Source organism: Ambystoma mexicanum, chromosome 8 (genome assembly GCF_040938575.1).
Source record: "Ambystoma mexicanum isolate Mex_15411 chromosome 8, UKY_AmexF1_1, whole genome shotgun sequence".
In the NCBI taxonomy this organism is placed as follows: domain Eukaryota; kingdom Metazoa; phylum Chordata; class Amphibia; order Caudata; family Ambystomatidae; genus Ambystoma; species Ambystoma mexicanum.
In genome coordinates, this window is record NC_090929.1 from 919,057,587 (window position 1) to 919,068,814 (window position 11,228).

General features: G+C 44.6%; 1 protein-coding gene across 1 annotated transcript; it reads left to right on the top strand.

The window, feature by feature from the left end:
- Window positions 1-1,002: 1,002 nt before the first annotated feature.
- On the top strand, window positions 1,003-4,624 carry LOC138472863 (trichohyalin-like). Its single transcript, XM_069611250.1, has 2 exons — window positions 1,003-2,100; window positions 2,345-4,624. Exons 1-2 carry the CDS (start codon window positions 1,003-1,005, stop codon window positions 4,622-4,624), a joined length of 3,378 nt encoding a protein of 1,125 aa, XP_069467351.1.
- Window positions 4,625-11,228: the final 6,604 nt, after the last annotated feature.

Below are 11,228 nucleotides of genomic sequence, written 5' to 3' on the forward strand. Positions count from 1 at the left end.
TGAAAGCCGCAGAAAGGTCAAGTAGAAGTAGTAGAGCAAGTTTACCCTTGTCTCTTAAGTCTTCAATCTGAGTATTAAGATCGATCAAGGCAGTTTCTGTACCGTGCCGTGGTCGAAAACCAGACTGCCTCAGCCCTAGCAGTTTGTTGGTTTCAAGATATTCTTGAATCTGTAAATATGCAGCTCGATCAAGTATTTTTAGCAGAAAAAGAACCGTGTTGATGGGCGTGTAATGAGTAGGTATGTTGTCGTCTACAGATGGTTTTTTGAGGAGCGGGATGACCCAGGCGTCCTTCAAGATATCAGGAACGATACCCGTACTAAAGGAAGAGTTAATGAAAGTGGCGATGAATGGTGCTAGCTCATGGGCGGCCTCCTTGATAATAGGCACCGGGCATAAGTCCCCTTGGCAGTTGGAAGGTTAAAGACTGTTGATAATGGTTTCTACTTCAGCAATGGAAAGGGGTGAGAAGCTTAAGGGAGTCAGTGAGTGGAGGCTAGGGTGATTTTTAGCTGGTTGGATATTGTGTGGCGAGTTGAATTCAAGACTAGATTGTTTGGCATTCATTTTGGCTTGGAGGGAGGCTATCTTGCCGAGGAGTGCGTTTTGAATATAAGTACAATAATCAATTTTGGCGGAGTTGGTGAGGAGAGTTGAGTCTGCTGGAGTCTCTCTCCACTGTCTACTACAGCGTGTGGGAGGGCTTAAAAACCCTGCACCAGAGCGGAGCGGTGAGCGGAGTTGGTGAGGAGAGTTGAGTCTGCTGGAGTCTCTCTCCACTGTCTACTACAGCGTGTGGGAGGGCTTAAAAACCCTGCACCAGAGCGGAGCGGTGAGCGGAGTTGGTGAGGAGAGTTGAGTCTGCTGGAGTCTCTCTCCACTGTCTACTACAGCGTGTGGGAGGGCTTAAAAACCCTGCACCAGAGCGGAGTTGGTGAGGAGAGTTGAGTCTGCTGGAGTCCGCGGGAGCCCGCGAGGGCAGAGGCAGAGGTAAACGTAATATGGAGGCCCAGAAATATGAGAGACCATCGTTACAGCAAGGACGAAAAAATAGTAAAAACGAAAAACCGGACGAGGTGGGAGTGGTTTCGGACACTGACAACACTGACAACAATAAACGGCGTCTAAGGAGTGTGAAATCGCCAGGCACTCGGCTGAAATTAAAGACGCTTCTCAACGAAGAAACCACCCACGAAGGGAAAAAAGAGCTATATACGCCGAGGTCTCGTCTCAACAGTCCGAATAACGAGCTCAGAGAGGTGGGCACGACGTCTACTTTGTGCGTCCATGAACCAAAGGAGAAAGACGCACAAGTAACAACAGAACCAGTAACAACAGAACCACAAGGCCCAGAAATAAATCTAAGCGGCGAAAGTAAACAAGACCTACCGGGATCTGAGGTGGCCAGCGCCCTGCACACCGCACCGAAGGCGAGTGGGTTTCCGGAAACGGCAGTCGGAGGGCAGCCGCTGACGGACCCTCAGCAGGAGCGCTGTGACGCCGAGGACCGGAGGGAACGGAGGGAGAAGAAATCATCGGAAAAGACAACAAACCGCGGAGCAGGACACCCAGCCCTGCCTGCCTCACCTGACTCAGGGCGGGCTAGGAGGAGGAGCCCCACGCGGATGGAGAACACGGCGAGGAGTGGTCTAGAGAAACGCCGTGAGAAAGTTAGAGGCCAAATAGACAGCCCAAATGAAAACACCAAAGGGACACAGTTAGCGGAACTGGCAAAGAGCCAGGCTAACAAGCTGACCGCCACGCAAGAAAGGGAAAGAGTGGAGGTGGACAGTTTACCACAAGAATACGAAGAAGGAAGAAGGCTAGACTGGCCAAAAGAGAAGGTTCCCAAAACAGTCGTACAAGCAAATGTACACAGGGAACCAGAGTTTGCTGATACTGAAGAGGAACTAGGCATAAGTGAGAACGAAATAGAAGAAGAGATAAAACAAAGGGAAGAAAATCGGACGCAAGTGGCAAGTAGCAAATTCATCAGCAACGAGGGGAAAGCAAGTAGCACGGAAGAAAGTTGGAATGAAAGTGAAACGGGGACGTCAGACTCAGATTCTGAAATAGAACAAGAAAAAAAAGCGTTAGAAGTAAAACAGAAAAAAAGGATACCTACCAATAAACCAACAACGCAAAGAAAAAATCAAGAAAAGACAAACGAAATGAAAACAACAAAGAATAATAAAGAAAGAGGCTGTGAACAGCTAGGAATTACGAAAACGACATTAGAAAATATAATTTAAAAAAACGCAAAAAAAAAAAAATGAGGGAACGCAAAAAGGACCACTGCCAGTATCCTTGTCAGGAACATTGAAAGCATTTTTCTTTAACCAGCAGAAACGAAAATTAGAATCGGAAAACGATCTATCGGACGCAGAACTGCTGGAAGCGGTTGAGATAAATTCAGGAGGAGATAGTCAACAGACCCCCGGGGTCTCACCGGGACCAGAAGGATCGCCAGCTATAGGTCTGCAGCAGCTCTTGCAAGAAAAAAGGAACGCGGCGAAAGCAATCCGGCGACAAATAGAAGAAAGAGAAGAAAGACGGAAGCAAAGCGCTTTAAAAGAACATCAGGAGGAGCAGCCTGAAGGAGGGGGAAATACCTCAAGACCTGAAGATGACAACCAAAGACAGGCCCTGGCCCGGGAGAGGGTGTCCCAACCTAAAGACCAACAACAAAACGTGGATGGCCCAGATGGGGCAAAAGCACACCCGAATTCAGACCAGTTACTTCGTACCCCGGAGAAAGTAAGAGAACTGCATGGAGAGACCCAACAAAGAGAAACACAGAAAGAAAAACCTAAGTGCATAAGGTTGGAGGAAAAAGCACACAGACCCAGATTAAGCGATAGCCTATTCACAGAAATAATGGCTATGCCAGGGAAAATAGCCAGCACTCCAAAATCGCAGAAAAATAGAAGAATAAGTGAATTAGGCACGCCGACACAAAAGGAGTCCCCAAGCAAAAAACCAGATCTACTAACAATCATGTCTGCAATAACGATAGCATTGGCGCCATACTGCAAACTATACGAAACAATAAAAGAAGGAATACAAGACAACACATCAATTCTGGCTTCAATGTCCACAAAAATCACGCATATAGAAGGATACATCACAGCTGTAGAAGAAAGAACTGACACGTACAAGAAGGGGTGGGAAAAAGAGCTGGAGGACTTAAAGAAACAAATTGAGTGTCTAAAAAGAGGGACAGAGGAGGAGAACAAGAAAACCAAAAAATCAGAGCGGGAAAGTCAAAATGCAGCATTAACAGAGAGACATAAAGGAGACAATGAGATAAAGGAAGTGATGGAGAAAAGATCTAAACCCCCGCAAACATACCCAATTAAATCAGGACTCCATAATCATCCCCAGAATAAGGTCCCAGTGATATTGAAACTAAAGAAAACTGATAGGACTGACAAAGACCCGACGACAGAGAAGGCGGAGCAGCAGGAAGCAGAAAAACTAAAAGGAAAAAAAAAGGAAGAGGAAATCAGAGAGGAAAGTTTTGAAAAAAGCCAGAAAGAAAGGAAAAGAGACAAAACGAGAAGTCCACCCCTGTCGGTCGAAGATTTTATGAGCGACACAAACCTGATGAATTTGTCCCAGCATTGGGAGACCGCCTCCGACAACTCAGTGATGGAGGTGAACACAGATCACCAAATACAAAAGCGAAAAGAACCGGAGAAAGAAATAGAAATGAGACAAAATATGAAACCCCAAACACCAAAAAGAAGCAGAGAGGCAAGTGAGATCCAAAAGGGAAGAGCAACAGAAATACAAAAAAAGAACAGAGAAGAAGAACGAAAGCCCTCGAAAGATCAAAGAATAAGTGAGTGGTCATCAAAGCACGGAAAACAGGAGATAAAAAGCCCAGAGAAAAACAGAAGAACTGGTATGTCGAAAGCGGAAAGACAGGAACGTATATTCAAACTTGAGCAATTAGATATAAAAAGTGGATACATGATCCTAAATAGGAAGACGATCTTGAAATTAATGAGTAAAATGAACGCGTTGAAAATGATAAAAACAGAAAACATCACGTTAGTAGAGCCTTACCATAGAGGAAAGATCGCCAAGGCATACATTCACGTGAAAGAACCAATCCGGCAAGAAACGGAAGCAAACGCAGCTACTGAAATGCTCCAAAATGGGTTTGGGCTGACAGAAATTAAAAGAGAAATACAAAAAGAAAAGAAAGACACTAAGTACGATGAAAAAGAAAGAAGACCATACCAGTTCACTACACGGACAGAAGAGCGGTATCGATCTAATAGACTAGGAAAACAGAGAGAAGAAAGAGGTATCGATTGGCAAGTGAAGTATGGACGAACGGAAGAGAGAAAAGAGAACCGAAGATCCCATAAGGACGAAAAACAAAACACGCAATCAAGGAAGGAGCACCAGGACACGGGAGCAGAATATCAGAACCTACACAGGAGAGTGGAACCAAGGCGCGTTCAGAGCTTTTTTAGCCCAGAGAGAACTGGCCGCCACAGTAGAAACGAGAGAGCAAAGAAATCACCTCCGAGACAAACAAAAGATACGTCAACGAACACGGGCCCGCTAGCATGGCTAAAAGCAGCCTTAATGGGTAAAACAGAAAATTAGCAATTAACACGGTCACCAGCACCTACGTGGGATGAACAAAGAAGTGGTGACCAAAAAGAAACCAAGAAATGTTTCATCCTGGGGTTATGGAACACAAGAGGATACACGCATTTAACCAGACCGGGCGACGTGGACTTAGGCGCACTAGACATCATATGCCTACAAGAAACTTGGCTACAAGAAAAACCCGGCCTAGACGGCTATGTAGTGGAAATAGCACCTGCAAGCAAGGGATTGTTAGGCCGACCATCCTCAGGCCTGCTGACAGCAACGAAAATGGGAGTAGGCCTGGCAACACCGAAAAAATTACACGAATCATATGAGATGTTAGTAATACTGACTTCATGGACCAACGAAGGAAAATCAATTAGCAAGAGGATTGGCAACCAAATCATCATAATAAACACGTATTGGAACCCCCAAAAGATGACAAACAAAACGTACTGCGCAAAAATGGCAGAGGTGATAGACCAAATAAAAATAGAGCACACGAATGCGGACATCATCATATGTGGCGACTTAAACGCCGATTGCAGAGAGGGGAACAAAGAAATAAAGTTGGGAAAGTGTCAAGACTCAACCCGCGAGAGGGGTGTTGCATGGGAGACCCTGATTAAACCAAGAAATCTTCATAACATCGCAGCTCTATTTCCGAAACAAAAGAACATTCCAACTTGGGAGAGTTTGAATGCAAAAGCTACCCTAGATTACATCTTTGTGTCAACAGAATTTATACCCAGAATTGAAGAATACAAAGTTCAAAGAACCACATACAGTGATCACAATCTGCTAATATGCAAATGGACAGGATCACAAACTGAAAATCACGTGTATAAATACAATCTCGAAATAAACAACCAACAATCTAGAGTCTGTCTAACAGAAGAAGAGGTAAAAACGATAACAGCAAGTTATAGACTCTCTGAGGAGGCTCAAGAAAAAACCCCACAAACTCGACCGAACTACATACCGTTGCTAATACCATACAAAAAACCAGCGAGGAGTCAACAGAAGAAAACATCAAACACATTACACACATATGACAAACTGGTGGTGGAAAGAAGAAAAGTGGTGAGGAGGTTAAGGAAAATTGCAACAAAAAGACAACAGCAGGAAGACTGGGAAAACTGGCAGATGGAGGCTAAGAAATATAACCATTGGCTAAAGCAACATAGACTATGGATGTACCAACAAGATGCGGAAAAAATGTTGAAAAGTCTTGGTTCAAAGAAAACAAGCGATTTCTGGAGAATAATCAAAGAAACAAATAGATCGAAGCCTCCAGAACTGATAAACCAAGTCCCTGAGTCAAACTGGAAATCATACCTAATGGCACAATTTGAGCGACCAAAAACGCAAACAACCAAAGGATTACTAGACACGACAGCCACTTGGGTGAACGTGGCTAACATCACAGACATTGAAAAAATCATCAAAAACTTAAAAACATCAAGGGCCCCCGGACCGGACGGGTTGTCTAATATCGACCTAAAGCAATCTGCGAAGGCATGGGCAGTGCTAATTAGCAAAATTTTCTCACATTGCGCCCAGACAAAAATGGTGCCGGAAACTTGGCTAAATGCCATAATTGTGCCAGTGTATAAAAAAGGCGACAGAGAAGACCCAGAAAGCTACAGGCCCATAGCACTGTTAGACATTGTGGGCAAAATTTACGCAACCCAGTTGTTAATCCACTTTGGGACATGGGCAAAGACTGCACCCTGCTTCGATATCTTTCAGACAGGATTCCAGAAGAAGGGAGGCACGGCAATAAACATACTGATTCTTCAGATCTTGAAAGCGAAAGTAAAAGAAGGTGCCCCAAAAATCTACCTGGCATTCGTAGACTTATCAAAAGCCTTTGATAAAATTGATCGTGAAAAATTATGGCTGAAACTGAGCAAGTGGGAATGCCCAACATCGGTCCTGGCACCAATAAAAGCGCTTCATGAAAACACAAAAATCAGAGTAAAACTGAATAAGCAAGGCACCTTGTCGGAAGAGATTGAAATCCAGAGAGGTGTAAAGCAGGGCTGCCCACTAGCTCCAGCCCTGTTTATCGCTTTCTTGGGGGACTACCAGATCGAAGAAAAAAAAATAAGAGCTTTCCCACCAAAAATAGGAAAGGAAATCATACCACGGCTATGGTACGCAGACGACGCCATCATTATTGACCAAACACCAATTGGGCTACAACGAAAACTAAACAACCTGGCAAATTATATGTCAACAAACCATCTGGAAATTAACACAACAAAAACTAAAGTGATGGTCTTCGAAAAAACCGCAAACAAAAATACAAAGCAGTCAACCTGGCACTTGGAAAACGCCAAACTGGAAGTTGTTGACAAAATCAAATACCTAGGGGTAACCTTAGACGGATCAGCAGGTGACAACGCAATACAAGATCAGTTATGGGACAAAGTCAAAAGACTTACGGCACAAATGAGACTGGTGGACAAAAAATTTGGGAAATTTTCCATTATTCCGGCAATAAAATTTTACAAGGCAAAGGTTGTGCCGTCTATCATCTATGGTATGGAAGCCGCGCTCAACTTACCGAACCCAATATGGCAAAAATTGGAAGGACAGGTGTGGAAGGCAGTACTAGGCCTACCGAAATCAACCTCCATGCCCGCAATTAGAAGGGAGTTGGGCCTGGTCTCGTTAGCTACATCAGTCAAGCAAAGCAAGCTGAGACTTTAGAGAAAAATCATAATGGCCGATTCATTGCCAATATGCGCGGTGATAGCAGAAGAATTGAAAATGGGCACTTGTAAAGCGCTCAACAATTGGGCAACAACAATACAAGAAACACTAAACGAAATATCATGCACAGAAGAAGATCTCAAAAAAAACCCAGACCGAGTAAAGATAAAAATCGAACTCATGGATTGGATCCACACTGTAGACACAGCGAGAGCAAATAAGCTACTCACCCACCTTCCACCGACGTTCAACAGGGTGAAAGAGCCACTGAACTACTGCAAAAAGTTCCCGAACAAAAAGATGAGGAGCACATTCTTGAAGGCAAGACTAAACCTGCTGATGACACATCAAATCCTAGCCATTAGATCATCGAAAATGGATAAAAGTTGCCGCCTATGCAAAAATAAAGAAGAAGTGGAAACATTGCGACATCTAGTCCTAAGATGCCCAAAAACCAGCATAATTAGAGACAGATATATACAACCATGTCTGCAAGGGGCGACAACGCTAGATGAAGAGGCGGTCTGGAATAGGCTAATATCAGGAGAAACAACGAGATGGACCATAGCGGCAGTAAAATTGATAGACCTTGCCTTCGAAAAGATTTCCAACACACAGGCCCATATGAAAATAGCAGAGATGGCCGAAACAGTGAAATTGCCCACTGCAAGCCAAATCTAAGAAACAATCAAAAAACAGCGAAATTCCGGATAGAGAAGGCGGAAAGTAAACATGAACTCAGAAGTGTCAACATCAGAAAAATGACTGTCAAAAGCGCCTCGGCGCATCTGTAGAAGAAGAAGGGTTCTTGTAAAAATCGTTAATTCATTTCCGATTAAAAACAAGTAAATAAAAAAAAATATATATATTAGTACAACAGGTACTGTCTTTGGTGCAAGTGTCAGGTGCAATGACAGGGGTTTCCAATTCTTTAAGGATTTGGAACAACTCTTTAGTGTTAGATTTAGCTTGTTCAATGCGTTTATTGTGCATGTCTTTTTTTTGCCTGGAATATGTCTTCCTTGTAATTTAGTGTTGCTAGGATAATGTTGGCTTTATTGGATTCAGTCGGATTACTTTTCCAATGTGCTTCAGAGTTACGTTTTGCTTTGCGTAAAGTTCTGAGCTCAGGTGTAAATCACGAGTTGAGATGTGCTCGAGGTTTAGGTTTTCTCAATTTGGAGAGGGCAATGAGGTCAACGGCTTGGAGGGGGCAATGAGGTCAAGGGCTTTCAGCATGGTCCGATTGAAGGTGTCAATAAGGACGGTTGGGTCAGTGCAGGAGAGATACTGTTTGTTGACAACTGGTAGAATTAGAGGGAGGAGTTTTTTGCAAGTTATGTCACGGTTATTTCTAGTGGGAATAGCAGGGGCGATGTCTGGAGTGGTGGTGGTAAGTTTGGCAAGGATGTTAAAGGTGATAATATGGTGATCTGTCCACATGCAGGGTTGGATCGACAACACAATAATGTCACAATTAAGGTTGGCTATCCAGTCGAGGATTTACCCTTAGAGTGTGTAGGTTTATTGATATGCTAAGTAAAGCCTAGACTAGTGAGCATGTTGTCGATCACCAGGGCCGTGGTGTCATTAGCGTCGGAGAAGCCCAGATTGAAATCGCCTAGTGCGATGATTTGCGAGTTAGTTTTGGCGTTGTCAGCCAGAATGTAAGATAGGTCTTCCAAGAAGGTCGATAGGGGCCCTGGGGGCCTGTATAATAAGTGTAGAGTAATAGTGTGGTTGGGGTGGTAGCAAGTTTGATGGTTAGCACTTCTGCCGACGGGATATGATGCACTGAGGAGGGACGGGCATTTAAGGAGTTTTTATGGATGAAGGCGATGCCACCTCCTTTAGATTGGTTTGTGTTGCGGTCGTGTCTGATAATGTTATACTCTGGGGGGATAGCGAGTGAGAGTAGGGGGCCTGAGGCTGCGTGGGGCCAGGTTTCAGTAATGGCTATGAAGTCAAGATTGTGGGACAGGATGATATCGGCTACATCTAATGCATGGGCTGTAAGGGATCTGGCATTAATTAGTGCTCCTTTGCTAGTGTTCATGTTAGTGTTCTTGACAGGAGAGGATGTGGGTGGAAGGGTGTCAGTCTTGGCCGCTAGGCATGAATGTTTTTTGAGGTGGTAAGAGGCGTGGGAGAGTTTTGATCCAAGTCTGGAGTTCCTAAATGGGATGGTGCAAGGTTGGTTAAATGTGGGTCTAGTGGCAAAGCGTTGTATCCATAAAACAGGGTTGTTAAGGTAGGGGTTAGTGTGGGGAGGGGTGTTGGCCATGGTGATGTAACGAGAATTGTTGGGCAGGGTGATGTTGCTGTTGTGCAGACAAGCAGTGTGGAGGAGGAGGTAGAAGGTAGAGGCGATAAGGAGAGCCAGTGCCTTGAGTGATGATGGTGAATAAGGGTGATTGACTACAAGGGACTGGTTGTGTCTGTGCATAATGGCTAGGCACACAAAGCAGCGATGCAGGAGACAAATCACAATGTGGGTTGGTGCTAGGGCGGAACGAGTGCAGCCAACAGGCTAATGTGCAGATATAAAGATGGGCACAACAGAGTCTCACGTTAGAGTGAGGTCAGTGCTTTAAGTGGGCCGGGGCCTGCCGGGGCCGGGCCCCGGCAGTCTCCAGAAAGTGGGGCTGAGCCGGGGCCCAGCCGGGGCCCCCCGTCCCACACAACATTGGCGGGATGCATTATCCCGCCGCGGCCGCAGCCGCGACGGGAGATGCGCCTGTCATTATGTCAGCCAAGCTGACAGAAGTGCCAGCCAGCCAGAGCAACGCTGAGGCTGGCAGCACTTCTGTCAGTTAGTGTAACTCCCTCTGACGACCCCTCATCAGGGTCATCAGAGGAAGTTACTGTCCCTTTGTTTTCCCTCCCAGGTCACTGACCCCCACGGGCTCCGTGATCTAATATGCAGATTAAATCACGGAGCCCGCGGGTTCACAGAGGGTGAAAGACACCTCGGGCTCAGTGATCTATGTGCTCTGAGCAGATAGATCACAGAGCCCGAGGTGCCTTTCTCCGTCGGCAAAGCTTTATAAAAGATACCTTGAACTGTGTACGTTTCAAGCCTTCTTTTATAAAGGTAGAAATATTTCTATGTTTATAAAAGACGGCTTGAAACGTGCACAATTCAAGGCATCTTTTATAAAGCTTTGTCGACGGACAAAGCCACCTTGCGGTTTGTTTTGTCCGTCATCAACGCTTTATAAAAGATGCCTTGAATTGTTTACGTGTCAAGCCATCTTTTAGAAACATAGAAACATTTTACAAATATCTATGTTTATAAAAGGTGGCTTGAAAAGTACACAAACCATAGTAAGGTGCGTAACTTACTATGGTTTGTGCACTTTTCAAGCCACCTTTTATAAACATAGAAATATGTAACATTGCTATTTTTATAAAATATGGCTTGAAAAGTACACACACCATAGTAGTACGCATACAAACATATAAATGCTCACATACATTTATATATTTGTTTGCGCACCTTACTATGATTTGTGCACTTTTAGGCCACGCCCACAATGAAAACCACGCCCCCAAACGAGGGCCCCCCCTCAATTTCTTACCCCACTTAAAGCACTGAGTGAGGTTGAAGCTAAGAGAGGGTGGTGGTTGTTAGCTTAAGTGGCGTGGTGTGTGGTTGCACTAAGTATGGCATAAGATGTGCAATAAATAATGGTAGTGTAGTACAACATGCTCCGTATCCAGTTTTGCAGTAAACATACATGCAATGCTAGTAATGTGCTAGAGATGCTGTTGCTATTGGATAGACATGTTATACAAAAGCTATTTGCTGCGTACTATAAGGCAGTCCTAGCGAGAATGGGTCAAGCGAGCATTCTTAAGCAAAACACAATGGCAGTATAGTGTAAGAAGGCAT